Consider the following 27,560-nt stretch of genomic DNA (forward strand, 5'->3'; position numbering starts at 1 on the left):
TCCCACTGTCCTTACCCGCCAACACACGTCCAGACTCCTGAGAACTTTGATCTCTCACTGTACCTCAAGAACTTGAAAGTCAAAGAGGTTTGCAACCTTGACTGCCTCTGGCCCGGTCTGTTACCTGCCTTCTTTGTTACATACGTGAAGTTGGATAGTCTCCTTTCTCTACCCCACCGCCATTCACTCTTCCTACACCTTAATACAAAAGGAATGGAATCCAGGACACGTGCAAGCATGGAGGTGTGTGTGCTGTGTGTCGGGTGTCAGTGGGCAGAAATGTCTGTATTTCAGGAGTGGATAAGCCATTGTGTGTGTGGGGCAAACTAAGGTGTTTATTTGCCTACACATTTACTTATACCTGCGTCCTTCTAGAGGGGATCTTAAGTAGCTTACAAAAATACATCCGGGATGCAAATAAGGCGGTGAGGAAATCAGGACCAAGAGAAATAAGCGGAAAAAGTAAGATCACACCAGTTTACTAGAAGTGGGCCAAGCAGTTGGCCAAGCTTTCCCCAAGCCCACTCAGGAAGGACAGGATCTCCCTGTCTCCCCTCCATTTCTTTCTTTCCCTGGGGATGACCACAGGTCACTGGCGTCATACTCGAAGGACTCACTACTACGTAGGGGGAAGGAGCCTGGAGGACCATTTCCACACTTTCCCTCTTCCAACACAAGCAAGGGCCTAGTGGCCCAGGCTGCTGGCAACGACCTGGGTCACGGGAAGACGTGCTGGTGGGAGCTGATAGCTTTGCTCAACCACACCTCGCTACCCAAGGTCCCGAGCGCTCGCAGCCAACTCCGTGCTCTTCCAGCCAACTCCGCTCGCTCGCGGGGCACAAAGATGGAGGGCGCGGCGCGCTTCCACCCCGCCCCGCCCCCACAGCGGCTGCACACAAAGGGGCAGCCGCTCCTCCCCCAGACTGCCCCGGCGCCCTGGGCTCCCCTCCACCCGGTGGCCCGCCCCGCCGTGACTTCCTCCCCCTCCGGTGGCACCTCGGGAGTTGAGGGTCACCTGGGACCTGGGTCCGGGACCCCGCACGCCCGGGCCTCCCGCGCCTTCCCGCCGCGTCGAGCACGTGCTGCCCCGCGCCCGGGGCTCCGTCCCACGGCCCGTGGGGGGGGTGGCTGGGCCCGCCGCGCTCCCCACCCCCCACCGGAAACATTCCTGAGGCATTCCTGAAACTTGGAGGCCCGCCTCCCCCCACCCCAGCTCCCACCCCGCCTCCAGCCGGGCGCACGCTGGGCCCCGCGTCCCGTCCCCCCCACCCCCGCCCGGGCGCCCCCCGAGGAGAGGGCTGACCGCGGAGGAAGGGGAGCAGAGCTATGAGTCACGGTCGTGTGTCACTGGGCCCCGCATTGCAATTCTCTGCATCACGAGAGGTGTGGAAAGGCCGCCCCGGGGGCCGAGGTGGGGAGGTGCGTCCAGGGCCCGCAGGGCGCGTCCCTCCGCCGCCCGCTCCCCCCGCGCGCCATCTTCCCACTTGGGCTTTCTCCTCCGGCCCAGCAACAAGTCTTTTGTTGAGCCGGGGCGCGGGGAGGCGGGAAACTCGAACCCCTGCCCTCAAGGTGCTTCCTGGCATCCCCCGGCCTCCCGCACGGCGAGGGGAGGCGGGAGGAGGGGGATCGCACCGGCGGGGCCGCGTGCTTCCCGAACGCCGCGCAGCCGGTCACCTCGTGGCTCCTCCCCCCGACCCACCCACCCCGGGCGCCTGCGAACGAGCCAATCGCCCGGCTCCCTCGAAGCCGGCACCTGGGTGGCGGCCGTTACTAGACTTCGGCCGCTCGCGCGGGCCGAGCTTCACGTTTGGGTTTTCACTGGGCTGGCGTGGTTTGCACGGGCCGTGTGGCCAGCAGGGACGCACAGGCCACCTCCGGGCCGGGCCGGGGCGAGGGACTAAGGCGAGGCCGTCGACCGAGGCGGAGACCCCCGCAGGCACCAGCGCCAGCCCTCGCGCCGCGGGGACCGGAGCCCACCGACGCCTATTGTAGGTGTGTCCCCAGGGCGACCGCGGGGCCGCCGCCACCTTCCCTGGCTCCTCCGCCGCCCGCCCGCCCGCCCGGGGACTGCGAGAAACGAGGGCCGTCGGCGCGCGCCCCCGCCGCGCGCGCCCGCGCGCAGCCTCCGCGGCACCGGCAGCCCACACGCGCGCGGCGGCGGCGGCCGGCCGCCCTTTTAAATCCCCGGGCTCATTTGCATGGCCCCGCCCCCCGGTGACACGGCTGGCGCGGGCGGGCCCGTCCCCCCTGCCCCTGGGTCGCTCTTTTTAAGCTCCCCTGAGCCGGGGCTGCGCTCCTCTAATTGGGACTCCGAGTCGGGGCTATTTCTGGTGTTGGCGCGGCTCCAAGAAGGCGTGAGTTCGCCGCCGCTCGGGTGGCTTCTTTTTTTTTTTTTCCCCCTCTAGGTCTAGAATCTAATCACATTATTATTTATTGAGGCCGCGCACGGGCCGTGCCCAGCTTCCTGCCCCCTCGCCATCCTCCGGGGGGAAGCGGGCTCCGTCCGTGGTCCCTCGCCCCGGCTCGGATGTGACACATCCCCGGCGGGGGCCCGGGCGGCGCGCACGCAGCGGTCTCAGCGCCTCTGCCCTCTCTCCCGGTTTCAGATCCGCATTTGTGACCGGCGGCGGCGGCGGCGGTGGCGGCGGAGCAGCCCAGGCCGGTCCCCTGCGCCCAGCCCCGCCGCGACCGGCAGCCCCGAGCGCGCCCCGCCGGCGGCCTGCCGAGCTCGCGGTGAGTGTCCGCGGCGCGCCCGGGGGGCCTGCGGCGCGCGCTGCCCCGCTTTATTCCCAGGCCCCGGGCTTGCGCGGGCCGCGGGAAAGCGGAGGCCGCACTGTGCGCGCAGGCGGGCGGGCTGGCGGCGGGGCCCGGGTGGGTCCTCCGCAGAGCGCCGCGTCCTGCGGGGTACCTCTCCCCCCAGGCCCCGGGGTCGCCCGTGGGGTGCGGAGACCCCGGGTAGCGGCGCGCGGAGGGGGAGGGGGCGCGCGGCTGCGGCGAGCGCTGCTTGTGCACCCGGCGGCGCCCGTGCACCTCGCGCTCCGCGAGCCCGGCCTCGGGGAGGGGCGCGCGCTGCGCGGCGGCGGGAGGGGGGCGCGCACCCCCCTCAGCCAGGGAAGTTCTAGAAGTGCGGGGGAGGGGCCCGGTGCCCCGCGATCCCTCTCTGGCCTTTCCTCGGCCTCTGCCTGGGCAGTGAGTGCTCTGCGTGGACGAGGCCGGATCTCGAGGCCCTGGGTTTCGGGGCTTCACCCACACACCTTTGGCCCTGCCCCGCGCCTCTTCAGCCCCCAGGGCCGGGCCTGCCCTCCGCCCTCTACAAACTGGTTCCTCTGCTTTGCTGGGTTCTGTTAGAACTGGTCCCTTCGACTCCCCGTTTCTGTTTTTGTTCCCCCCGCCTCTCTTGGGGTTTTGGTTTTCGGGGAAGGAGGTTGGGGGTTTTCTTCCTCCAGCTCGCACCAGGTTTCCTGCCCCCAGGGCGGGCTTGGGTGCCCCCTCTGGCAGGAAGTGGGTCCGGGCGCACCCGCGTGGCGGTGCATGTGGTTGGGGTGCGCCGTTTCCCGCGCCTGCAGGGCCTGCGCCCCTCCCCCTCGCCCCAGCGCCTGGACTCGTCGGCCTACAACGGCCCGGCCGGGACGCTAGCGGAGGCACCCTCCGTCTGGAGTAGAGGGCGCCCAGGGTCTTGACCTGCTTTCTCCTCGGTGAACAAAGTGTCGGTCTGTAAGCATTCCGCCAGAGCCTACTCCATTTTACCAAGTTGCTGTGTGACCTTGGGCCGCTGCTGGGCCTTCTCTGAGCTGTTAAGAGCAACTGACAATGGACCTGCCAGTGTATTATCTCTCTGGTTTTCCCTGCGTAGTTCCCGTAAACACTGAAGGGCCACCGTGTGTGCGCCCTTGTGAGGACACAGGCTGGGGACCCTAAATGTGGTTCCTGCAAGCCAGGCCTTCCCGATGTTCAGAAACAGGTGGGAGTGAAGAGCGATTTCTTGGCCTCGCTGGACAGGGACGCGGCTCACAGTTCAGTGGGGGCGTTGGGGGGAGCAGGTGCTTCAAAGAGTCCCAAACAGTAAGGATTGGGAGGGCACCAGGTGGCATAACAGTGTCCAGGGGGACGGGCCAGGATCTCCAGGCAAGCTGGGCCCATGGTCTCTGGGACTGGGGCCGGCTTTCCCCCATGGCCCCCCCTCCGGAGAGCCTCCGGCGGACCTCAGTGTGAGGTCAGCGCTCATTTAGCTGATTAATTTTGATGTTTGGTTTGAAGGAGACCTGTGGTGCAATGTGAGATTCTAATCGCGGCCTGTAATTAGAGAACAGACCAAGCCACTAATGATGGAGCTGGCCCAGCCACCCTGCTTAAAGGGGTCTCAAGTTTGAAATATTGTAATAGAATAATTAGCAGAGTCCCACCATCTGGAGAGTCTCTTGATGCTTGGGAATTAGGAACCGTTAACTGTTTTAAAAATCACAAGTTTCCGAAATGTTTTCCTGCCTTTGGATCAAAATTTAGCAGTTGCCTCGGGAGTCTGAGAGAATGGCTTCAGGTAACAGCTTCCTTGGTAAGAGCGCTGCCGGGAAACTGAGGCACTAGGGTCAACCTCAGCCTGATCTCACAGCACCAGTGTGGTGACTGCAGGGACTGCTCCTGTGTCCCTATCCTTCACTGAGTGGGCCACTGGTTTCTGCCCTCATTGGAGACACGCCGTGTTGGTCCCTGAAGAAGTGTGGAGTGGAGTCTCCTGGGCCTGTGACAGAAACTTGGTCGTGACTGGGTTGTTTTTTATCTCTCTAGAGGAAGATCCCTAAGTACAGGGTGTAGGCCCTCTCTCTCTCTCTCTGTCTCTCTCTCTCTCTCTCTCTCTCACACACACACACACACACTGTCTCTCTCTCTCTGTCTCTCTGTCATTCTGGACCTGGGGACTTGGGCCTTGCTACCAGAGAGTCTCAGTTGGAAGGGTCTATTGAGAATCTGCCCTTCCCTGAAGCTGCTCTCAAAGCAAGTCCAGGCACTGCTGAGGGACAGCCCTCGGCTCCTTCCTCCGCCCATTGCCGCCACCTCTGGGTCCTGGGGCTGTGCCAGGCTCTGACATCTGTTCTGGTTCCTTAGGCTTGGAGGAGCCACCTCGTGCCCCAGGCAGGCCGGCCCCGCCCCTCCGGCCAGGGCTGGCGTGGGCTGCAGTCCTCAGGTGCCACCCTGGCGGTGAACTGGACAGGGGCCTTCTGCCGCCGGCGGTTACAGCCGAGGGCCTCGGGATGGTGGGGGGCTTGGTGGGGGCACCTGTGTTAACTGACCAGCCCCTTCGTCTCCCAGCATCACAGCCAGTGGCCCCGACTGCCCCGCGGAGGAGGAAGATGAGCGAGTCCACCTCAAAGTCTAGCCAGCCTCTGGCCTCCAAGCAGGAGAAGGACGGGACGGAGAAGCGAGGCCGGGGTAGGCCGCGCAAGCAGCCTCCGGTGAGTCCTGGGACGGCGCTGGTAGGGAGTCAGGAGGGTGACTCGAGCTGAGCCTTCCTTCTGCTTCCTTTCCTGGGCTTGGGGGGGGGGTACCTGGCACCCCGGCAGGGTGTGGCCGCAAGGGAGGCATACACGACTGTCCCCTTGCGTCTGCATGTGTGCGTCCATCCTGTGTGTGCTCGTGGCCCGAAGGCGGCGGGTGGCCTCTGAGGACCACCGGAAGAGGTTGGTGTCCAGCATCCCAGTATGGAGAGTGATGTGGGCCGCAGACAGGGTCATCAGTCAGCAAGGCCAGGCCCCGTCGGAACAATATTTGAATACTCTTTCTGCCCTGCCCAGAATGGAGCCAAGGGCTGGGCTCTTCTGCTGGCCTGTCGCCATGCACGGTTTCACTCTGGTGATCCAGGTCTTGTCAAGTTGCTGTCCTGTTTCTATATCCTTGCTATCCGTTTCTGTTATCATGTCAGGTGGGAAAGAGCTCCTGTGTTGGGGGGTGGGTTTTTTTTGTTTTTTGCCCCTGGCTCTGTACATGGGCATTGAAGCCCCGTGTGAGGTCCCTGGGAGTATGTGGTCAGCAACATGTTGGCTGTGCCACCTGCTTGGCTCACCTCGGAGCTCTCCGCTGTCTCCCGAGTGAGGGAGGCTGGTGGCCCTGTGGAGGTGGCAGGGTGTCCCGATTACTGGACCTGGTGGTGGCCACTGGACCAAGGCTGGCTTCTTTTGAGACAGTTTGCCCAGGATGGCCTCATGCGCTACGTTTCTGGCCCAGATTGTTGAGTGCTGGTGTTGATAATTAAGAGTCGATCAGGGCCACCTGACAGTGCCTCCCTGCCCCAGTGACATCTTGCTCAGAGGTCTCTGGTTTCCTGTCTTGGTGGTGGGCAGGCAGGTTTGGAATCTCCAGGGCTTCGCCTGCTCCATCTCCCCGGGGTTCCTAGGTCAGGGGGGTAACAACCTCGTAGGGACGCAGTTGGGTGTTGCCGTGTCTGACTCGCACCTTCCTTTGCAGAAGGAGCCCAGTGAAGTGCCAACACCGAAGAGACCTCGGGGCCGACCAAAGGGGAGCAAAAACAAGGGCTCTGCTAAGACGCGGGTGAGGCTCTTATGCCTTCATGCCAGGGGTGGCCGGGGTCTCTGCTAATGGTGGAAATTGGGGTGCCCGGGACAGTGGGAAAACCAAGTTAGGAGTTGAGGCTTTTCAGGTCTGTGAAAGGCAAGAATAGAGTGAAGGGCCTGACACCTTGTGTTCATCCTGAGGACACACAGCGTTCGGGAAAGGCATTAGCCTTTCGAAAAAGCAGTCTTTGTTTTTATTTATTTTTTAACACACGACTCATATCCTCTGAGTCACTTGTGGAGGGCGTAGGGGTGTGTGTGTTGGGTGTGGGGGCGTGGGCTGGACCTGCTGGTGGACCTGGGCTCCCCCAAGCCCGTCCCATCACCCCTTACACGGGGCTTGAGGAAACTGTTGAGCGCTGTTGTACAGTGAACTTGAGTGGGTTTTTATTTTTTGTTTTTCTTCTGACTCTAGAAAGCTACCGCAGCTCCAGGGAGGAAACCGAGGGGTAGACCCAAGAAACTGGTAGGTTCTCGTGGAAGGGGGAGTGTCAAGTGTTCGGCCAGCGTGGCCAGGGGTGTGTGGTGAGCATGCGTGAAACCTGTTAACGTGAGAGTGGGGTTATCTTCAGTTTGGAAGATCCCTTGGCCCCAGAAAAATCACTGCTAATTTCAGATGCCACTATGGGAGAGGTGCTTGGGTCCACTCCCCACCCCCTTATTTGGACCCTCTAGGAAAGACCAGGAAGTGAGATCTGGACAGGGAGGCATGTCCTATGGGCCCCTTCCTGCGTGGGGGCTGCCGCAGGGACCTCTGCCTCCAGGGTGCTGTTCTTTTAGCCTGTTTCCAAGGCAAGATCATTCCTTGAGCTGAGCCACCCCTTAGTGGAGGGGCTAGGGGGCCCTGCTGCCAAGACCCCAGGAGTGAGTAACAGGAAACTAGTTGTTTTGGAGTTGGCCTGGCCCTGCGGTGTCCCAGCATTCCCATCCAGTGAGTGAGCCCCTGGGGCACACTTCCTTCCCATGCTGGCTCACAAGATCACCGTTGGCTACCCCAGGCCTTGGCATCTAAGCAGCCCCACACCTGCCCTCCGCCGCCTAATGGCTTGGCTCCCCTTCTGTTTCTGTCTTTGGCCCTTCTGCCTCCTCCCTGGAGAGCTTACCACTTCCTCAGCCCTCAGTGTAGGCCTGGGCTAGGTGCCTGGTCTGGCCTGTGAGAGCAAGTGTGTGTGTGTGGTTTTTTTTTCCTCCCTTTAAATCCTTCATTTTTATGAATGAAAAGCAGCGTGGAGGTTGCTGAGTCACCCACACACTCAGCCCTGACTCATCCCCCTTCTGCAGAGGAGAGAGCCTGGGAGGGAGGGTGTTGGCGGAGAAGGAGGGCCAGGCCCAGAGTCGTTCTGCCTCCCACAGGAGAAGGAGGAAGAGGAGGGTATCTCCCAGGAGTCCTCGGAGGAGGAGCAGTGACCACGCGCAGTGCCGCCTGCTCCTGGGCCACCAGAGGAGCAGCTCTCCCTCGGGACTGGAACCCTGCTCCCAGGCCCCTCCCCTCCCCACTGCACACTACCGCACTGGCTGCAGGCTCTGCGGCACCCACGGGGGCCAAAGTGCCCTCCCCGACACACATGCCCTCTCCCGACAAGGCTGGCTTCCCGGTTAGCCGCAGCCTGTCCTGCTGCGCACCTCCCTTAGAGACATTGCTCTCTAGGCTCTTTGGTTTGGCAGGTCCCTTCTGCTGCGCTCTCCCTGGCTTCCTGGTAGAGGGACGGTCCTGGGAGCATCCCTGGCCTTGAAGGGCCCCAGCCCCTTCTCGGTTCTGTCAAGCCCCCCTGACTGACCTAGCTAGCAGCGGGTGTGGTCGGTGCTGGGATGCTTGGATCCCAGCATGCGCGCCCCCTCCAAACTCACCGGGTGGGTTTCTCAGCCACCGCTAACCCACCTAACCCAGACCCTGCCCTAGGATGGCTACAGAAAGTAGGATGCAATGGCCACACCCAGCGTGTTCTCACCTGGGACCCAATGCAGCCACAGACGAGTCAACCACCCACCTCCAGGGTGCCGTCCTCCTGAGGCAGATGGGGCGCTAACTCACCTCCCCCACTCCGACTCTAGGGCTGTTCCCCTTCCTCCACTGGACACCAAGGAGCTCCCCTTGTCCCCTCCTCTTGCTCTCTCCCCTCCTCCCCCCAAGGTTCTGGTTCATCTTTTCCTCTGTTCACAAACTACCTCTGGACAGTTGTGTTGTTGGTTTTTTTTTTGTTGTTTTTTTTTTTTTTGTTCAATGTTCATTCTTAGACATCCACCATTGCTGCTGCTGCCAAGAGTTCATCCTCCCTTTCTGCCTGCATTCTCCCCAAGACACTCTAGCGGGAGGGGGCCGGGGCGCAGCAGGCTGGTTACCAAGCACCCCCGGGAAGATGGGGCCTGCCCCTTGGCTGCTGCAGCAGAGTGAGGGGGCAGGCCGCTGTGATGGGGAAAGGGTGTGGGACCGCCTTCTCCCCTCGTTCTGTGGGGGAGGGGTGGCCAGTATTTGTCCCGGCCTGGGGCCCCCCCTCTGGTTTCCTATTTGCAGTTACTTGAATAAAAAAAGCCTTTTCTGGATGGAGTCTGTGGTGTGGGGTGGGAGTAAGCAGGGCATAAACCGATCAAGGGGTAAAAAGATGGCGCCAGCAGCTGCCCTACCTACCCCGCACAGCCAGAGTAACTTAGAGCCACAAAAGTTTATTTACAAAATATATACACTGGATACTATACATCTGCGCCTGTCACCATGGGAACAACTTTAGAGGCCTCTTGGATTATGCCAAAGTGAGGTCCAAGCAGGTTAGAGGAAGCAAAGCTGTCACCCAGCCACCCGCTCCACAAGGAAAAGGGGCCATCGGGGCCAGCGGAGGGCTGCTTGCAGTAGACGCCCTGCGCCTGGGTGGGTAGCATGGGGGGTTCGGCATGACCAGTCTACGTCTTGATGTCCAGCAAGGGCACCCTCTTGTGCTGGTAGCCGCTCTGCCAGCCACGCACCACCTGTGAGGAAGAGGAGGCAAGAGACTGTGGCTGGCCAGGCGAACGCCTTTAATCCCAGCACTCGGGAGGCAGAGGCAGGTGGATCTTTTGTGAGTTCGAGACCAGCCTGGTCTATAAGAGCGAGTTCCAGGACAGCCTCCAAAGCCACAGAGATGCCCTGTCGCCTGGCTGGTCCGGTGGGGGCGGGACAGTCTACAGCTGCAGCGCCCACCCACGTTCTCACCTTGGGGTCGCCCACGTCGGACAGCAGCTCTTGCTCAGCCTCGTGGAGCTCTTCTGCGGGGTCGTAGCTGTACATGGGAAGCAGGTGATGGCGAAGCCTGTCCACCCTAGGGGATGGGAGGGTGAGGCTCAGCCCAGGCCCCATTTCCTGTCCCATCTGGTGTCTGCTCCCCTCCCTCCAGCTAGAGACTCCCCCGGGCCATGAAAGGGCCTCTCCGGTGACTAGCCAAGCCAAGCCGGAGCCCAGAAAAAGGGGACACTCACCGCTGCTTCTTCTGCACGTACATCACCTGTAACAGAGACACGGGGCTGTGGGAGCCGGGGAGGCCAGCATGGCCCGTCCTGAGGGCCCACTTTCCACTCCCTCAAAGAACAGCCGGGATGCTGTGGGGCACCAGGCCAGGCCCACCCAGCAGCTGCCTTAGCCGCGTCTGATGTGGGGGCTCCTTACCACAGCCACCACCACCCCGACCAGGGTGATGAGGAAGAAGGGGCCCAACACATAGCCCACCATGGAGTCACTGTTGGCCTGGGGGGCATTGGGCACTGTCGTGTTACTCATGACATCAGTAGCCAGATGGCTGAGTGGTCTGCATGAGCAATGGTGGCCTCAGGAGGGCGCCTCCCCTGGGCTCCCTGGGGAGGAGGAAGCGAGGTTATCAGTTGTACTTAATGGTGACAAGCAGGTTCGTATCCCTCCCCAGGAGCTGGAGTGGAACACCGGGATGGAACACCCAGGTAACCGTGGCTCCCAGCACTCAGGGTAGGCAGGCCCAGATGCCAGCCGGGCCCGCCTGCTTCCTGCCCAGAGCTTCTGCACACGAGGGTGTGGCCCAGCTCAGATGCCTGCTAGACATTTGCAGGTGTCAACTGGGGGTTACGTTGGGTGCCGGCGGCGCAAGGCTGGGTGGAGGGAAGAGGCTAGACAGGAGGGCCCTGCACTCCGGTGAAGGGGTCCTGGTTCCGTCCCCACACCACAGGCTCGCAGCTCCAGGCCTGGGTTCTACCCCTCCTGGTCCCCGATGTAACCCTAGACGCGGCCCTCAGCTTCGGTCTCAGGGACTAGTGTGCATCCTGCAGAGATGGACATTATCTCCCAGATGATGTCACCTGTCTCTAGTACACCCGGGGCTCCGCCCACGTCCCTCCCCTCCGGGCCAGAGCTGACAGGCAGAGGTGGAGAGGATGGCTGCCATCCACAGAAACGACGCGATCCTGGGCGGCAGCACTAAAGACGGCCCAAGTTCCCGTCCCGGATCCCCAGAGGAAGAGGCACGGACTAACTGCCCCGTGTCTGTGGGCCAGTTTCGCCGGTTCCCAGTCGCGAGCTTCCCGTCTGAGGCAGAGGGGGGCCCGAACCGGAAGGGCATGAGGCCGCTCTTAGGGTGCTGGCCCGCAGAAGGTGGCTCCCACGGGGCTGGGCGGGAAGGGTGGCCGTGCCGAGGGGTCGCTGCCCACCGGGGCGCCTTGGAACCCCGGCACCCCGAGCTGCCGGGGGCTGGCGCGCTGCAGCCCATCCAACCCGACCGAGCCTTACCTCCCGCCGTGCAGCCCTGACAGCAGCACCGTGGGTTGGCTCCGGCCCCGGAAGAGCCCTCCGGCGCGTGATCAAAGAACCCGGAGGGGAGGCGGGGCCTCAGCGCCCGAGTCTGCATCCTGGCCAATCCGGAGGCGGGTGGGCGGGCCTGCAGTGCCCACGCCGCGGCAGCAGGGGGCGGCAGAGGGCCGCGCGGCGGGATGGTTACCCGGCGGCGCTTTTCCGGGCTGCGCATCCCAGGGACCCGGTCTCGGCGAGAGCTGGCGTGCTGGGCTGGGTCCGGGTGCAGAGGCCGTAGCCGAGGGACTCCCTCCTTCCTGTCCCCACTTGCAAAGCATGTTGCGGTGAAGCCGAAATAAATGACGGCGTGGGACTGGAGCCCAGCACATCCTGTGGTCCGAACGTTAAGCTCCTCTGAGCTGTCGTGGTCTGATGGTTATTCAGAAGGGAGAAATCTGAGTAAGATGAAGTTTCGACTGGAGACATGGCTCAGGGTTTAAGAGCACTTACCACCTTACAGAGGGATGCGGTTAGGTTGCAAGCACCCGCGAGATGCACACAACCGTTCCCAGAGGATGCAACGTCCTCTTCTGACCTCCGCGAACAAGCAGGTGGCACAGGCAAAACACATAGAAACCAAATAAATCTTTTTAAAAATTTATGGCATTCAATTTTTAATTTTTGATATAACAAAAGAATATAACTTTGATATAACTTTGTAACAAAGTATCACTATGTATCATTCCCTGGGGGGCTTGGAACCCGATATGCAGCTCAGGACAACCTTGTGTTTTTTTGTGGACCTCCTGGGTGCTGGGTGGACATGTGTCACCATGCCCAGGGGAGTTAGCACCACCTCTGTCTCAAGCAGCCCAGACTGGTCTTGAACTCCTGATCTCTTGCCCTCCACCCGAACGCTGGCATTATAGCCAAGCATTCTACTAACTGAGCTAGCCCCCTTTCTCCCTCTCCCACCATTTCCCCCCTCCCCCTCCTCCTTCTCTTCACACCTTCTCCCCCCCACCCTCTCCACCTGCCAGAGTGTTGGGATTACAGACTGATGCCATCACAGCAGCTGGACACACCTGTATTCTCTGCACTTGAATCTTCTCTTACTGTGTGCATTATACTCTATGTGCATCTACCTGGAGCCCTGCACCAGAGAGTGACGAGTGACAGGAAGAGTCCAGCCTGGATTGGAAGCCATCTGAGACGGTTGACACTGAGACAGGCTGCCCTGTTCTTGCAGAGGAGCCCCAAGGACAGCTGAGAGGTGTCCAGAGCTAGACCCACTTCCTACTTACCTAGGCAAGGGTGTTGTGAGTGGGTTGCTCTGTCTGGCTGGGCCTGCATTTCCTCTGACCCTGCATGAGGTGTGGAGGTTAGACCCAACAGGGAGGCGTGGGATGGATGGGAACCTTGACAAGCTCTCGCCTCAGAAGGCGTGGGCCGATAGGAGGAATCAAAGATGCCCCCAGTCTGCAAGTCCCAGGCATCTGCTGTCACCTTCAGCAGAGACAACACACCACAGGCTTCTGTCAGACCTTCAGGGATGTCGGGACAGGCATGAGACTAGAGGCCGGGCTCCCTTGGCTGCCCACATACCCAGCTGGTTTACTCTCGGAGGTTTCACCGAGGCTGCTAGCCTCAAACTCTCCAGACTTCTGCATCCACCTGCAGAATGCTGTGATGACAGCCATGCCCCACAATGCCCGGCTGTAGTTAAACATCCGGGTGTCTGGAAGGCTCCTTTGTGAATGTGTGCAAAGGGGCAGGATCTCAGGGCCCGGCCTCATTCCTAGGACAGAACCCTGATAAGCTAGGAGGGGCAGGGAGCAGCCTCTGGCCCTGCAGTGTCGGTCAGCCTCTGGCAGAGGACACGGAACATGCTGGCCACTGAGTCTCTGTGGACAGCTCTGTGCCAGCAGTTGCTCCAGTTTTAGACTCTGTTTTGTGTGTGTGTGTGTGGGGGGGGTGTTTATGAGGTTTTTTTTTAAAGATTTATTTGTTATATATACTGTGTTCGGTCTGCATGCATGCCTGCAGGCCAGAAGAGGGCACCAGATCTCATTATAGATGGTTGTGAGTCACCATGTAGTTACTGGGAATTGAATGCAGGACCTCTGGAAGAAGTCAGTGCTCTTACCTCTGAGCCATCTCTCTAGTGTGTGTGTGTGTGTGTGTGTGTGTGTGTGTGTGTGTGTGTGTGTGTGTGTGTGTGTTAGGGTTTCTATTGCTGCGATGAAACACCCTGACCAAAAATCAACTCGGAGAGGAAAAGGTTTATGTGGCTCACACTTCCACATCTCTGCTCATCATCAAAGGAAATCAGGCCAGGAACACAAATAAGACAGGATCCTGGATGCAGGAGCTGATGCAGAGGTCATGGACGGTGCTGCTCACTGGCTCCCTCCTCATGGATTGCTCAGGCTGCTTTCTTATAGAACCCAGGACACCAGCCCAGGGATGGCACCACCCACAACGGGCTTTACCTTTTCCCATCTGATCACTAATGAAGAAAATACCCTACAGGCTTGCCTACAACCTAATCTTTTTGTTTGCTTGGTTGGTTTTTCGAGATAGCATTTCTCAAACTAGTAAACAAAACAACAACAACAAAAACAGGTATTGCACGGAAGCAGGAAGATAGACCAGCTCACAGCAAGAATATCTTTAACTGAACACTGCCAAAACCGACCCAGGGAGCATCCCAAATTACAACTGTTTCATGTTTGAAAACCTAAGACAAAGAAGGCCAAGGAATACAGGGTTTTTTGAGACAGGTCTTAGTCTATCGCACAGGTGGAGTGTTTCAGGACAGCCAGGGCTACACAGAGAAACCCTGTCTCAGGAAAAAGAAAGAAAAAGACAGACAGACAGACAGACAGACAGACAAAGCCGATTCCATTTGGCTTTGTTTTCTCTAGCCCAAATTTCCCAGGAACCCACTTGGTAACTTTCAGCCATGGGGAGAGTCAGTTCTCTGAAAGCACCTTCAGAATGGGGTCACGTCCAAGGGGACACAGTCCGGTTGACAGGCAAAGATTGTTCCCAAAGTGGGGCACAGAGCGCGTGAACAGGGAGCACTGTGGTGGAGCCTTGCACTTGGAGAACTGCGGGAGGTTCCAGGACACAGGAACGGCATCAGGGGGACAGAGTCAAGTCACTAGAGGAGAGCGGATTTTACCCTGGAAGGTCCCATAGGAAGAAAGGCAGAAGGGGTGGGGGAGGGGAGGGGAAGCCACTGGACAGGGCTGCAACCCACAACCCTCAGAGAGACCCGACAGTGAGGATGGGTAATTAATGGCTCATGAGTGATACGCTGGCTTTGTCCTGCTTGGCCCAAGGAAAATAACTTCGCATGCTTGTCACCTAAGGTTTGTTTTTGGTCGCTCCTTTCTTTTTGGGGGTGTGGGTGTGGGTGTGTACGCATGTGTGAGACCTTGGGTGCTACTGGTGTTTGCTCAGGTGGGTCTGCACTGTCCTCCAGGGCCCAGGTGCTAACGGCTTGGGCAGTGGCTTCACATTACCAGACAGTGGAGGTCTGCCATGGGCTTCAGAGTCAGTCTGGGGCTAGTGTGGACTCGGAAAAACAAAACAAAACACACAAGCTGGGTGTGGTAATGCATGGCTTTAATTCCAGCATTCTGGAAACAGAGATAGAGCTCTGTGAGTTGGAGGCCAGCCAGGCAGGACTACACAGAGAAACCTGCCTCAAAAAATAAATGAGTGTCTTGGGGGGAGGGTCTAGGCCCTGCCCTGGATGAAATGACAGACTATGGACACCCCCATGGAGGGCCTCACCCTCCCTGGGGAAAGGAGGGGATGCTGGGGGGGTTGGTGGGAGGGCGTGGGGGGGAGGGGAGGGAAAGGGAGAGGGACGTGGGATTGACATGTGAAGCAGCCTTGTTTCTAATTTAAATTTAAAAATAAAAATAAATAAATGAAAGAAAGAGAGAGAAAGGACAACAGGATCAACTAAGCAGGCTAAGACTTCTGAAGATGCACTAAAATAAACTTTCTCGTTTTTAAGGTGTCTTATGCTTGTTACAGTAATGGACTGACAGCCAATTGCACCACCTACTGACGGAGATCCCATGGGGTGTATGACGACTAGAGTCCCAGTCCTCACTGACCGGCTTCTAACGTCAGTCTCTGCTTGCCCAGTGGCGGGGAGAGCGGGCAGCAGGTTCGGGTGTCGGGGTCCTCAGGCTTGACTGAAGCACCACTTGTTACCTGGGATATTTCTCTGAAACTTACTTTGATACGGTCTCGCTGTGTAGCCCTGGCTGGCCTGGAACTGGCCATGTAGACCAGAGTGGCCTTGAATTTTGATCCACCTGTCTTAGTCTCCTGTGTGTTGGGACTAAAGACATGTGCCACCATGCCTGGCCCTGTTAAGTCTTGGTGACAGCGCAGAGCTCCCCTGCACTCGTTTCCCTAAGCACTTTCAATCGTCGTAGCTGTCCTTGGAGTATCACTGCGCTGTTGGAAGCTGCCAGCCTCCATGCCACGCCGTGCCTTCCCTGAGCATCGCAGGGCTTCGTGAACTAAGTGAGCAGGGTCTGGAGGGCTCTGCTGAGGAGGGGGCAGCGGTGACAGGCCACCTGACCCCAGCTTACCCTTCCCACAGCACTGCCCACCAACGCCACCATGTTCCAAAACCAGCAAGCACAGCTCAGCAAAGCTGTTCCTTCAGCCAGAGCTACCTCTTCCTCCTAAAGCCTCAGGTGATGTCTCTCCCTTGGGAAAGATTCACTTCACCCTCAGCCTTTTCTGTCAACATCGGGGATTAAACCCAGGGCCTTGCACATCCTAGGCCACTAAGCTGTGTGCCCACTGCTTTATTATTATTATTATTATTTTTTTGGTTTTTCTAGATAGGTTTTCTCTGTGTAACAGTACTGTCCTGTAATTCACTCTGTAGATCAGGCTGACCTCGAACTCACTGAGAACCCATGGCTTACTTTCTTCAGAAAGCTGGAAATAAAGGCATGCACCACTTCTGGGCTTGCTTTAACAATTTTTGAGACTCATCTATGTGACCCTTTCTGGCCTGAAACCATGTAGGCCAGTCTGGTCTGAGTGAACTCAGAGAGGCTTGTCCCTGCCTTCTAAGGGCTGGAGTTAAAGGCATACGTGTCACTATACCTGGCTTAAATTGTTACTCTTCATGACTGTGTGTGTGTGTGTGTGTGTGTGTGCAAGCCACGGGGCATGTGCAGAGGACAGAGGACACCTTGTAGCAATTGGCTCTCCCCTTCCATCATGTGGGTCCTGGGGAGCAAACTCGGGTCATCAGGCTTGATGGCATATGCTTTCACTGGTCAAGCCATCTTGCCAGCCTTTTGCGCTGTGTGTGTGTATTTATGTATGTATGCATGCATGTATGTCACGCATGTGTTTTGAGACAGTCTATGTATTCCTGGCTACATTCATGGAGCTCATATGTAGACCAGGCTGGCCTCAAACTCACAGGGACACAGGGTTGGGATTAAAGGTGTGCACTGCCATGCCCAGTTGCTTTTTGAGACCAGGTTTCACTAAGTTGCCCAGGCAGGTCTTGAAGCCACTCCGTAGTCGGGGCCACCCTTAATTAAGGCTTTGATCACTCTGCTTGTCTGCCGGGATCTGGTCGCACTGCATCGATGGCTGGTCATGCTACTGCTCATCTGCTGGACCATTACTGAGTGCAGTCCCGTGTGGCTGTGACAAAATACCCCACAGCAACGACAGGAATGGCGGCTTTTCCTTCTTCATCTCAGAGGTGTGTGCACGTTGCATGGCTGTTCCGGCCACGGAGGACAAGAAACAGAGCACGTCAGCAAGGGACAAGAGAGCCCCAAGAGACAGCTAAGTCTCCAGGTTTCCAGACCTCCCAAATAGTGCCACTGGCTTGGGACCTGGGCTTTAATCCTGAATCATTGGGGGGATTTCATAGTCACACACATAGTACCCCAAGCCCTGGGGCTATACACAATTTGCTTATGAAGGCAGTAACGGGCTGGTAAACGGTCCAGTATCACAGAGGAATTTCATAGTCACACCGTAGTACCCCAAGCCCTGGGGCTATACACAATTTGCTTATGAAGGCAGTAACGGGCTGGTAAACGGTCCAGTATCACAGAGGAATTTCATAGTCACACCGTAGTACCCCAAGCTCAGGGCCATACACAATTTGCTTATGAACGCAGTAACGGGCCGGTAAACGGTCCAGTATCACAGAGGCCATCGGCAGCCGAGCTGCTCCCTGCTGACTCCCTGAGCACACAGCAATCTTCCTTCCCACACTGGCTTCCGTGGTCCCCGACACTGCCCCCCCATGATTCCCATGGCTTACTTTCTCCAGACTGCCATCTGTCACCCAAACAGGTGCCTGCACGAGGGCTGTGTGTCCCACGTCAAGCACACTGCTGCTACTCAGGGTGTTGGACCTGGATGCCCGTGGCTGCATCCTCAGATGCTTAGGTATCAGCTGGGCGTCATGACCCCGTGGCAGGAAACAAATCCTTCACACCCCAAATTGGCCTGAAACCAGAAAAGCCGCGGCCTATGATAACAGGCTCTTTTAGGTACATGATCAGACCCTCGGGGACGGAAGTCCAACCTGATAGGGTGAGTGGAGCAACCATGCTGAGTGTCAACAAAGGGTGTCAGGAGCAACGCTGCTTTGGGGGTGACTCTCCTTCCGTAACTCAGGTCAAAGCTTCTGTGGGTCTTTTAATGTTTCTCTCTTTTCTAGGCACAAACCCTGGAGGTTGCTGGGAGATCAGTCTGCAGGAAGACCCCACACTTTGCATTTATCTGAGTGACCTCAGAAACTGACAGACAGGAGAAGCCTGCTGACTTGGCCCACGGTGGTCACTATAATGTAGGTCAGAGGAAGTAGTTTTTTTGTGAGCCACCACTGCCTGGCTGAGGAAGTCTTTTTTTAAAACCTTAGTAATAACTACAGGTCAGTTGGCTCATTCCTCAGATGGGGGAGAGGAGCTGGGCCAGCGATTCGCACCTGTAATGTCAGCTAAGGAAGTGGAGGCAAGAGGATAATGAGTTCAAGGCCAGCCTGTTACACAGGATCCTGTCTCAAAGACAAGCAGGCACTGGGAGATGGCTGTCTGGAAAGTGTTCTGCAGCGCACCATGCTGAGTCTGATCCCTGGCACCCACGCAGAAGCTGGCCACAGCGGCACACGCCTGGAATCTCAGGGCCGGGCAGGAGGTCTCTAGGGCACGCTGGCCACCCAGACTCCTCACGCAGTGAGCTCCAGGCTTAGAGAGAGGCTCCGTCCATCGTAAATAAGGTGGCAATAGTAAAAAGTGTCCATGAATTTCAGAGAGAATAAGGAGGATGGAAGGTAGAGAGGGAAGAGAGAAATGATGCAATTATAATCTCAAGAATAAAATGAGGGCTGGAGAGATGGCTCAGTGGTTAAGAGCACCGGCTGCTCTTCCAGAGGTCGGGTTCAATTCCCAGCATCCACATGGCGGCTCACAGCTGTCTGTAACTCCAGTCCCAGAGAATCCGACACACTCACACACAGACTTATGTGCAAGCAAAAAAAAAATGCACATAAAAGAAAAATAAATTAAAAAAATTAAAATGAATCCAGGTGGTGGTGGCGCACGCCTTTAATCCTAGTACTCGGGAGGCAGAGGCAGGCGGATCTCTGTGAGTTGGAGGCCAGCCTGGTCTACAGAGAGAGTGGCAGGACAGCCTCCAAAACAATACAGAGAAACCCTGTCTCGAAAAACCAATAATGAACTGAAAAGCATGCTGGGGAGTGATGGAGGAAGGTCTAGTGCTGCCAAAATGGAGGGGGAGGGGACAAGAGCGGCGAGCAGTCTGAGCCCGGAGCAGGGTGCCTGGGGATGCGACCGGCATAATAAAAACAAAGTTTTTAAAAAGACAGCAAGGACTCCAGGAAACCACCAGAAACAAGAGAGCAGGCGCTGACAGAGGTGTCAAATACTGGTTTTATTGGTTGAGGCCAGCTTACAATCTACACATGGCTAAGCAGGAAGGGGGCTGGGCAGCAGCAGAGCAGGCTCAGGGGTTGGGACGGGGTGGGGAGGGTAGGCAAGTGCCCAGCGCTCTCCGGGCCCAGGGAGGGCTCCTTCCTGCCTGCTGTGAAGAGGGCAGGGTGACACTTGGGGCAGCCGTCTACTGCTGAGCTTTTCTCCTCTGTCCTCGACAGGCCATGGGAGGGGTGCGCAAGAACCTGGGAATATGGCGTCAGGAAAAGCAGACAGGAAAACTCAGCTTCCTTCTGCTTTTTCAGGCCCGGATTCCATTTCTCACAGTGCCCAAGAGCACCGCAAAGACCTCCTTAGCATAGCAGTAAGGGCCAGGCTGTTGGGAAATCGGAAGCCACGGCCACGCCCCACAGGCTGTGAAGCTCCAGGCCCCAGCGTCCATTTAGCTGGGAGGACAGACAGACTCTATGGCCCCACGCTACTCTCATGCCAAGTGCTAAAAGCTTTAAGGCCTATCCCAACCCTCCTTTCCCTCCAGGGGCTGGCCACTCCTTAGAATGTTCTACCCAGCTCACTAGCATCCCGTGTGGGCCTTCAGCAACTCTGGCATGTCCATCATGTCCGTGGGTACCTGGCCTCGATCTCTGCCTCAGCCCGGGAGAAGGTACTAAACCTGACCATTCAGCCTTAGTCAAAAGGTCTGAAGGACGAAAGTCCGGCTCAGGGTATCTCGCTGCTTTGCCCCCACCTGGCAGGCCCCTAGGATGAGGAGAGCACTGTGGATGGCACACACCCAACACAGGACACGCACCTCAGCACCTCAGGTCATCTTTTAAAGGGAAAGCCCTGGCTGGCCACCTTCTGCCGGTGAATGGAGCAGGGTTCTGACGGCGGTGGAGGCACGCTCCGCGACAAGCAGCAGTCACCACACAGAGCCAGGGCCTCGCCACCCTCAGTTCCAGATGCGATGGAGGCGAGATCCCCGAGCCAAGCAGAGCCAGCCAGCGGGGCAGACACAGGTGCTCGGCCTCAGGCGGGAGGGCAGCAGGCGCTTTCACTCGCCCAACTGGGAGCCATCTGCGCTAACTAAAATTTCACTTTTAACTACCAACCTTTTCTTTGATTATTACCTGCTGTAAGTGTTCACGTCATAAAAACAGGAGAACACAGCCAGTACACACAGAACCTAAGCGACACAGGTTTTTGCTTTTCAGTACTGGGGACAGAACCTCGTGATGCTTGGCACAGCATTCAACGGTGACCAACGGTGGACTCACCTCCGCAGCCCTGTTACGGTTCTTAGGTGTCCCTGGAGAGTTCTGAGAACAAGGCTCGCAGCCACGGGTGCAGACTGTGTGGGCTGCAGTAGGGAAGTCCACTCTCCCTCTCACGAGGATATGGCCTCTGACTCTCTGAGAAAGGCCTCCTCCCCCTACCTGCACACCAGCGTTCTCCCAAGCCCCACCCCAGACCTGCTCCAGGGTGACCCTGTCCTGTTTCCAGCTCTCCAATAGCTCTGACTTTCTTCTGGGAAAGTCGGGTCTCTTAAACCGAGGGCAAAGAGTAACCGACACTCATGCCTTCTCATTAGTGACGTGTCTCTGTCCCAGAGGGACTCAGCCTTGAGGAGCTGCTCACGTGCAGAGGGGTAGACGCTACTGAACCTTTACTAGCTTAGATCGATTAACTTGGGACCAAAGAACCAGAAACACAGATCCAATCAAGAAATGACCAGCAGGACTTTGCAGGCAGAAAGACTTCCTGCAAGGAACCACTTCACAGGAGTGAAGATCTAACAGGCAGACAGAGGCCCTCATCCTTCTCCACTCGGTTAGAAACGCTGCTCTCAAGCCAGGCATGGTGGTGGCGCTCACCCTTGATCCCAGCACCCAGGAGGCAGAGGCGAGGCAGGCCTCTCTGAGTTCAAGGTCAGCCTGGTCTACAGAGCAAGTTCTAGAACAGTCAGAGAAACCCTGTCTGGAAAAACTGAAGTAAATAAAATACAGGTCTTTTCCAGTGCTGTCTAATTAAGTCAGGTGTTAGGGCTCAAAACTGGTCCTCTGTAAGTGACGATGAAACCTGGGTGGACAACACCTGGCCACCAGGGGAGGAAAAGCAATGACTTCAACTTCCTCCTTCCCAGAAGAGGCCCTGTGGCCAGCGAGAGACGTCTTCCCACTGGGCTTCCTTCCTAGGACACAGCCAGTATCTAAGCCCAGCTACCACTCCCTGAGCCGTCAAGGTACAGGGAGCCTCAGGGACAGGGCTCTTCAGCAAAGCTTCCAGTCAGCGACGGCCAAACTCACGGCCTGTGGACTCAAGTCAAGCAGGCACCCAGATACCACAGGTGAAGACGAAGGTGACAGGCATCACTCTCTCAGGCCCTCGGTCAAACTCCTCCCATCCCCCAGCACTAGGCTAGCAAGTTTCCGGGCTGGCACAAAAGCACAACACAGTTGCAGAGAGTGGGGAAGGACCCTGGGGACCGAGTACGGGCATCCTCTCCGATGTCAGCCAACCACTCTCAGTGGTACAACGTGAGATGGGAACAAGCTTCCTGGACACTGGGGCCCGCTCCTGCACAGTCCAGATGACAGGGGGTCACTACTGGGCCATCACGGTCGCCAGGGGAGACCGGCCCCACACATGGCGCAGAACAGGCAGCAGGCAGAAGTGCCTTTGGAAAGAGCCAGTGGCTTCCCAGACCCCACGCTGTCTGGCTGCACCATCCCGCTCCAGACCCCTTTGTCAACAAGAGGAATCTTCTGAAACACGGGTGAAGGAAAGCACTGTCAAGTACAGCCCCGTCTCTCCTTTTCCTCACAGTTTTTTTCTTCGAGTATTTACCCTTTAATTCTAAATCTTATCTCAATGAGGACACACTGAGAGTACACTTCAAAATCAGCAAAATCAAGCCGGGCAGTGGTGGCACACACCTTTAATCCCAGCACTGGGGAGGCAGAGGCAGATGGATCTCTGTGAGTTTGAGGCCAGCCTGGTCTACAGGATGAATTCCAGGCCAGCCTCCAAAGCCACAGAGAAACCCTGTCTCGAAAAACAAACAAAAAAAAAAAAAAAAAAAAAAAAAAAAAGAGAGAGAGAAAAGAAAATAGCAAAATCAGCCCACTGAACACAAACCACACTGTTTAGCTTAGCCTGGGGCGGGGAAGAGTCACGCCTTTAAAAACCCAGTACTTGTTGGGAGGCAGAGACAGACAGATCTCTGAGTTAGAGGTCAGTCTGGTCTACAAAGTGAGTTCTAGGCCAGCCAGGGATACACAGAGTAACCTGTCCAGGGCTGGGGGGGGCGGAATCACAGTGCTCCTTCAGGCCTCTCTGTGACCCGGGAGGGGCACGTGGCTCAGGCTGAGCTATTTTTAGAATGCAGATGGGACTCCAGGCACATGCCAGGGTGGAATGGAAATGAGAAATGAGTGAAGGACGGCGAGCTAAACACAGGGCAGCAGGCTGCCCAAGAGCTCAGCCCCAATCTGTGCTGCAGGACCGGCCTCCAGTGGGTGCTGCACCAGAGGAGGGAGGGCAGGGGTCAGCCCAGAGGCCCAGAGCCCGACTCCTAATCCACACGCTATCTCTTTGCCCCCAAGGAACCTGGCTATGCAGCGACTTTACACACTACTCTGACGCACTCCTGGCCGCAGTGGGCCACCACGCTCCCTGGCGCTGCAGGAAGCAAGGCCTCTAGTGGCCTCCCTGTTGTGCACACTGACCAGAAGCCCTGTGGCCAGACTCTAGGCGTTCGGCAGCCTCCTGGGCAGTGACATGCCCACAGTGCTCAGCCAGGTGTGTGGGGGCGGCTTTCCCCAGGCAGCACTGACAGGGCAGGAGCACACTTGTGGAAACCAAACCGTCAGGGCTCTTGTCTGAGTGGCTGCAGTTACTGGGATACTACAGAAAAATCCAACATGGCTGACTCATGTTCTCTCCCACCCCACCTCAGAAAAAGACAACGGAGCCCAGGCTACTATTAACTGGTAACAATTCTCCTGCCTTGGCCTCCTAAATATTGAGATTATAAACATTAATCTGGGATTAAACTATGCCTGGCTTCTTGCTTACTCTCGTATCAGACATGCAAAGTTAATTCCTGGCTCATAGAGATCACATGACCTCAGTGGTGTTTCCTCAATGTTCAAAAATCAGAAACAGCAGGGCAGTGGTGGGGCGCGCGCACCTTTAATCCCAGTATTTAGGGCAGCAGAGGCTGGTGAGATCTCTGTGAGTTCGAAGCCAGCCTGGTCTACAGAGTGAGTTCCAGGACAGCCAGGCCTACACAGAGAAACCCTGTCTCAAAAAGTCAACCAACCAATCAATCAAACAAAAAGCCATTCTAAGCATCATTTTCTACCCAAGTGTGGTGGACTGTAGCAGGTATTTCAGCAGCAACCTAGTCTAGGAAATGCGGTCCCTGTGAGCAGAGACTGAGCACAGGAACCCATTCCCACAAAGCCCGGGAGAGGCAAGCATGGAAAGTTAGTGGCAACTCCGTGTCCCTGACAGTCTGGAGCCCTGGTGGTTTCCTTTTGTTCTTTGCAGCTCCCCGCAGAGCTCCATCGCTGTGCACTCAAGCAGGGCCACGTCCAGACCACGTGGCTTGGGATTATGTCTCCTCTCTGTGTGTGGACACGACTCTAGAACGCCAGGCAACAAGCAAGAGTCTACAAGCGGAACCCACAAGAGCACGTTGGTCTCTGGACTCAGATTCCACAGGGCTGTCTCTACCCACTGGACTCTACCCTGGGAGGCCATTACTGTCCTTCAGGTCTGAGAGCGTCCATGACCCCACCCACCTACACTGAGCTGGGATCTGTGTGTCAACATTGGGGATAAAATGCAAATCAGATCCATGTAAAATTTAAAGTTCACCAGCTGACACCCAAACGTGTTGAGTATTGATGACTCAAGTCACCACATCTATCCCTCAAGAGGAACGAAGAGCAAAAGCTTTTCAAAGTTTGAGTATTTATTAGTTTTAAATAAAGAGGAGTACTATTTCAATTTCACATCTTGGCTACGTTTCAACACAGGCAATGCCACAGAGTGAGCCCCACACTAACCCAGGCATCAGCTCCTCCCACCCTCCCTGCTCAAGGTCCAAGACCTTTTCCTTCCCAAATAAACACCACAACTGGCAGATGAGCTCAGCACAAAACACCAACAGGAGTCTACAGCAGGCCAGAGGGTCACTAGTGAGCCCCTCCCACAGATGGCCTTTCGCCAGCATTCTGAGGGTCACTAGTGAGCCCTTCCCAGGGATGGCCTTTCATTCGCCAGCCTTCTGAGCATGCTCTTGCTGCAACCCTCGGCACAGACTCCGACCTCAGAGGCACACTTCCCCTGTCTCCTCTCCCCAGGACCTCAGTGGGGCTTCTCAGCAGGGGACAGGACCGTGCAACGTGGCTTCAAGTCCAGGTCAGCGTGGTGTAAGGCATACAAGGGTAAGAGAGGCCATGTCAGCAACGAATAGCGTAATGGAAAAAATTCCCAGCCAGCAGGACAGACACGGTGCTTGATGGTCCAGTTTCTGAGACAGGGAAGGAATCCAGTTTAAAGTCTACTGTGAACACATCGGCGAGCAGAATTCAATTTCTAGCACTGTTTCTTTGGCTCTGGCTGAGGCCATTTGCTCCAGGCTTGGTAACAGAAAAGGAAACAGGTTTCTTGGCATGGAAACAGCCTTCGGAGAAGGCCAGGGTCCCAGGGGCAAGAGGAAGATGGCTAAGCTCACCGTGGCTGGGAAACAGAGGACAGAGAAACCTGCCCAGTCACTAGCATTGAAACAAACACGTAAAGTGTGAGGGACCTTAAACTAGAAATACCTGGAATAAAAAATAAAGTAAAAACAAAAACAAAACAGAAAGCAAAACTCTGAAAAACTGAAGAGTCAAGATGCTCTTTCTAAATCACTCATTTACATGTCAATGTACCATGTCCAGACAAACGTATCCTGAAGGGACACTGCCACCCCACGGGGCTCGACAGCACACCACAGGACAGATCCCTACAAAGTTTCATCTCACATGGCTATCTTTTAATGGAAAAAAAGATGAGAAAATACCTGGCCAGGCTGGGATGAGGCAAATGGGCCGCTTCAGAACCCAAGAGGGAGGGAGAAGAGTTCCCTCCTTCAGAGGGCGGGGTGAGCGAGGGGGACAGAGCATGCAGGAAAGTACCTGGGAGTCACATCCCAGCCCCACCCTCAGGAAAGAGAGAAAGTTCCCATCGCCCCACCCCCACCCGCATCACTCCACACCCCCGCAGCACCTCAGTGTGCCCTCTCTGCTGCCCACCACGCCTGGGGAAAGAGGAGGCTTCGAGAAGGGAGGGAGGTGAGGAGAGCCACACTTCAGTTTGGTTTCCACTCTCCGGCTCTTACAGGAAGTCTGCAGTCATCTGATGCCCGACACAGAGCTGGGGTATGAGGTGGCCACCACAGGGGTGCCATTGTTGGCAGAGCAGCCTTGCCTCAACGTCTCAAAGTAGGAAGCCTGCACGGGCTTGTGGTGCTGCAGCGCTTTTATGGCGTCTTCTATTGTAAACCACTCTCTCTTCCTTCCTGTGGAGGCAGAGGGGAAACAGACAACCTGAGGACAGTGAGCACAGTCCTGCGAGGCGAGGACTCGGGAACATTCCAGCCAGGCTTCATGCGGCTCTCTGGAGGTGAAGGCAGGAGGAGCAGGAACTGAAGGCCATCCTTGGCTACCCAGGCAACCCAAGGTCATCCTGGGCTACCTGAGAGCCTCCTTCAACCCCATGCTCCATGTCCCAAAGCTTCTCAATGTTCTTGTGCTCGCTTTCATTACACATGTAAAGCCAGCGTGCCATACAACCCAAATGTCCTAGGGCATCAACTGCGGAGACGGGCTGGGACACACCTATCACACCAGCACCCCCAGGGCTCTGAGCGCATCAGCCGCGCCTTCAAGGAGGGTCCAGCCTCCTCGTCTTTGCAGACACCAGAGCAGCATCAGCTGCAATATCCTCGGGATGCTTGACTTAGAGTTTGCTATCATCTTCCTTTTATTAAAACACCTGAGAGATGGATCTGCCTGCCACAGAAAATAACGGGCTTGCTGAGATGGATCTGCCTGCCACAGAAAATAACGGGCTTGCTGAGATGGCTCGGGGTAAAGGTGCAGACTGGGCAGGTCCGGTGACCCAGTTCAAGCTCTGAAACCACATAAAACTGAAGACGAGAACTGACTACACAGATACTCTCTGACTCCATGTGCACACCACGGCAAGAGTACCCACGTGGCAGGCAATGGTGGCGCACGCCTTTAACCCCAGCACTCGGGAGGTAGAGGCGGGCAGATCTCTGTGAGTTCAAGGCCAGCCTGGTCTACGCAGCAGAGTCCAAGGACAGCCAGGGCTACACAGAAAAACCTTGTCTCAAAAAACCAAAAACAAACAATAAAAGGAGTCCACCCACATGCACATACAACACACAAGCAAACATAGAAAAAAGAAAACACAAAACACCCAATTTAACACATTACTATTTTGAACCTACTTTTATTAAAATTGATGTTTTATTTTATTTTTTTAAGGCAAGGTCTTTTCTATGTAGCCCTGGTGTCTTTCTGGAACCTGCTTTATAGACCGGCTGGCCCTAAACTCACAGAGATCCTCCTGCCTTTGCCTCCAGAGTGCTGGGACTAAAGGGTTAGCCACCGTGACTGGCTTTCTTTCCTCCTACAAACACCTTCTTCTGGCTCTGTGGGCAGGAAAACATGACTGCTTCAAAATGGAGCCGCAGAGACGGAGAGCTCAGTGACTGGTCACGAGGCTTCTACTTCTGACAGTGCAGAGAAATACAAGTAGATAAAATACAGCCCTCACGGCCAGGAGCAAGGCCATGGAGTCAGTGATGTGCTGGACCCCAGCACATCACTGGCTCCAACAAACTGGGCAGGACTGGTCAAGACTGAAATCTGCTCTTTTTTCTTTTCAGATTTACTTATTTCTGTGTACAAGGGTATCTGTTCAAAGGATATAACAGAATAGCCCTTTTTAGGAGGGTCCAATTTTATTTTAGGAACATTTCTAAATTTTATAGAACATGTTTCCATGTATTGACCCTATTTCCAACCTCTGCTGCTGCTGCTGCTTTTTTGGGGGGTGGGGGGGAGGAGGCGAGACAGTTCAAGACAGGGTTTCTCTGCGTAGCTCTGGCTGTTCTGGAACTTACTATGAAGACCAGACTGGCCTTGAACTCAGAGATCTGCCTGCCTCTGCCTCCCACATGCGTCACCACTGCGTGGTCTCAGCTTCTTCTTAGAC

General features: G+C 56.6%; 3 protein-coding genes across 13 annotated transcripts in view; 1 reads left to right on the forward strand and 2 right to left on the reverse strand.

Moving 5' to 3' along the window:
* Positions 1–1,289: 1,289 nt before the first annotated feature.
* Hmga1 (high mobility group AT-hook 1) lies at positions 1,290–9,107 on the forward strand. 7 transcript variants are annotated; one of them, XM_040732149.1, is made up of 6 exons: positions 2,216–2,354; positions 2,607–2,733; positions 5,308–5,450; positions 6,460–6,543; positions 6,986–7,032; positions 7,920–9,107. In XM_040732149.1, exons 3-6 carry the CDS (start codon positions 5,349–5,351, stop codon positions 8,164–8,166), a joined length of 480 nt encoding a protein of 159 aa, XP_040588083.1. In that variant the 5' UTR covers positions 2,216–2,354; positions 2,607–2,733; positions 5,308–5,348; the 3' UTR covers positions 8,167–9,107. The 7 variants fall into 7 exon arrangements, with proteins under 7 accessions (XP_040588077.1, XP_040588081.1, XP_040588083.1 ...); XM_040732144.1 differs by having other exon boundaries at positions 2,230–2,354; positions 6,982–7,032; XM_040732147.1 differs by lacking the exons at positions 2,216–2,354; positions 2,607–2,733 and adding an exon at positions 1,758–1,992 and having other exon boundaries at positions 6,982–7,032.
* A 213-nt stretch (positions 9,108–9,320) lies between these two features.
* Positions 9,321–11,412, reverse strand: Smim29 (small integral membrane protein 29). 5 transcript variants are annotated; one of them, XM_013124363.3, is made up of 5 exons: positions 11,287–11,412; positions 10,261–10,385; positions 10,014–10,039; positions 9,751–9,856; positions 9,321–9,527 (listed from the first exon to the last, which is right to left on the reverse strand). In XM_013124363.3, the coding sequence occupies exons 2-5, from the start codon at positions 10,309–10,311 to the stop codon at positions 9,462–9,464; spliced, it is 249 nt and encodes an 82-aa protein (XP_012979817.1). In that variant the 5' UTR covers positions 10,312–10,385; positions 11,287–11,412; the 3' UTR covers positions 9,321–9,461. The 5 variants fall into 5 exon arrangements, with proteins under 5 accessions (XP_012979817.1, XP_005084932.1, XP_040588086.1 ...); XM_005084875.4 differs by having other exon boundaries at positions 10,201–10,385; XM_040732152.1 differs by lacking the exon at positions 11,287–11,412 and adding an exon at positions 10,860–11,267.
* A 12,810-nt stretch (positions 11,413–24,222) lies between these two features.
* Nudt3 (nudix hydrolase 3) overlaps positions 24,223–27,560 on the reverse strand; it is a 43,340-nt gene continuing 40,002 nt past the window's right edge. The window contains exon 5 of the mRNA XM_040732478.1: positions 24,223–25,833. Within this exon, the coding sequence (XP_040588412.1) occupies positions 25,667–25,833 (167 nt within the window). The 3' untranslated portion in view covers positions 24,223–25,666. The remainder of the gene's footprint in view (positions 25,834–27,560) is intronic.

This window comes from Mesocricetus auratus, unplaced genomic scaffold (assembly GCF_017639785.1).
Source record: "Mesocricetus auratus isolate SY011 unplaced genomic scaffold, BCM_Maur_2.0 Super-Scaffold_100027, whole genome shotgun sequence".
Classification (NCBI taxonomy): Eukaryota; Metazoa; Chordata; class Mammalia; order Rodentia; family Cricetidae; genus Mesocricetus; species Mesocricetus auratus.

What these genes read in the sequence shown, in the direction of transcription:
- Hmga1 (XM_040732143.1), top strand. Translation starts at nt 1,327, where the DNA reads ATGAGTCACGGTCGTGTGTCACTGGGCCCCGCATTGCAATTCTCTGCA.
- Smim29 (XM_005084875.4), bottom strand. Translation starts at nt 10,311, where the DNA reads ATGAGTAACACGACAGTGCCCAATGCCCCCCAGGCCAACAGTGACTCC. An exon ending in TCGGGGTGGTGGTGGCTGTG is followed by an intron (nt 10,040 to 10,200) that starts GTAAGGAGCCCC and finishes TCTCTGTTACAG; the next exon opens with GTGATGTACGTGCAGAAGAA. An exon ending in CCGACGTGGGCGACCCCAAG is followed by an intron (nt 9,528 to 9,750) that starts GTGAGAACGTGG and finishes TCTTCCTCACAG; the next exon opens with GTGGTGCGTGGCTGGCAGAG.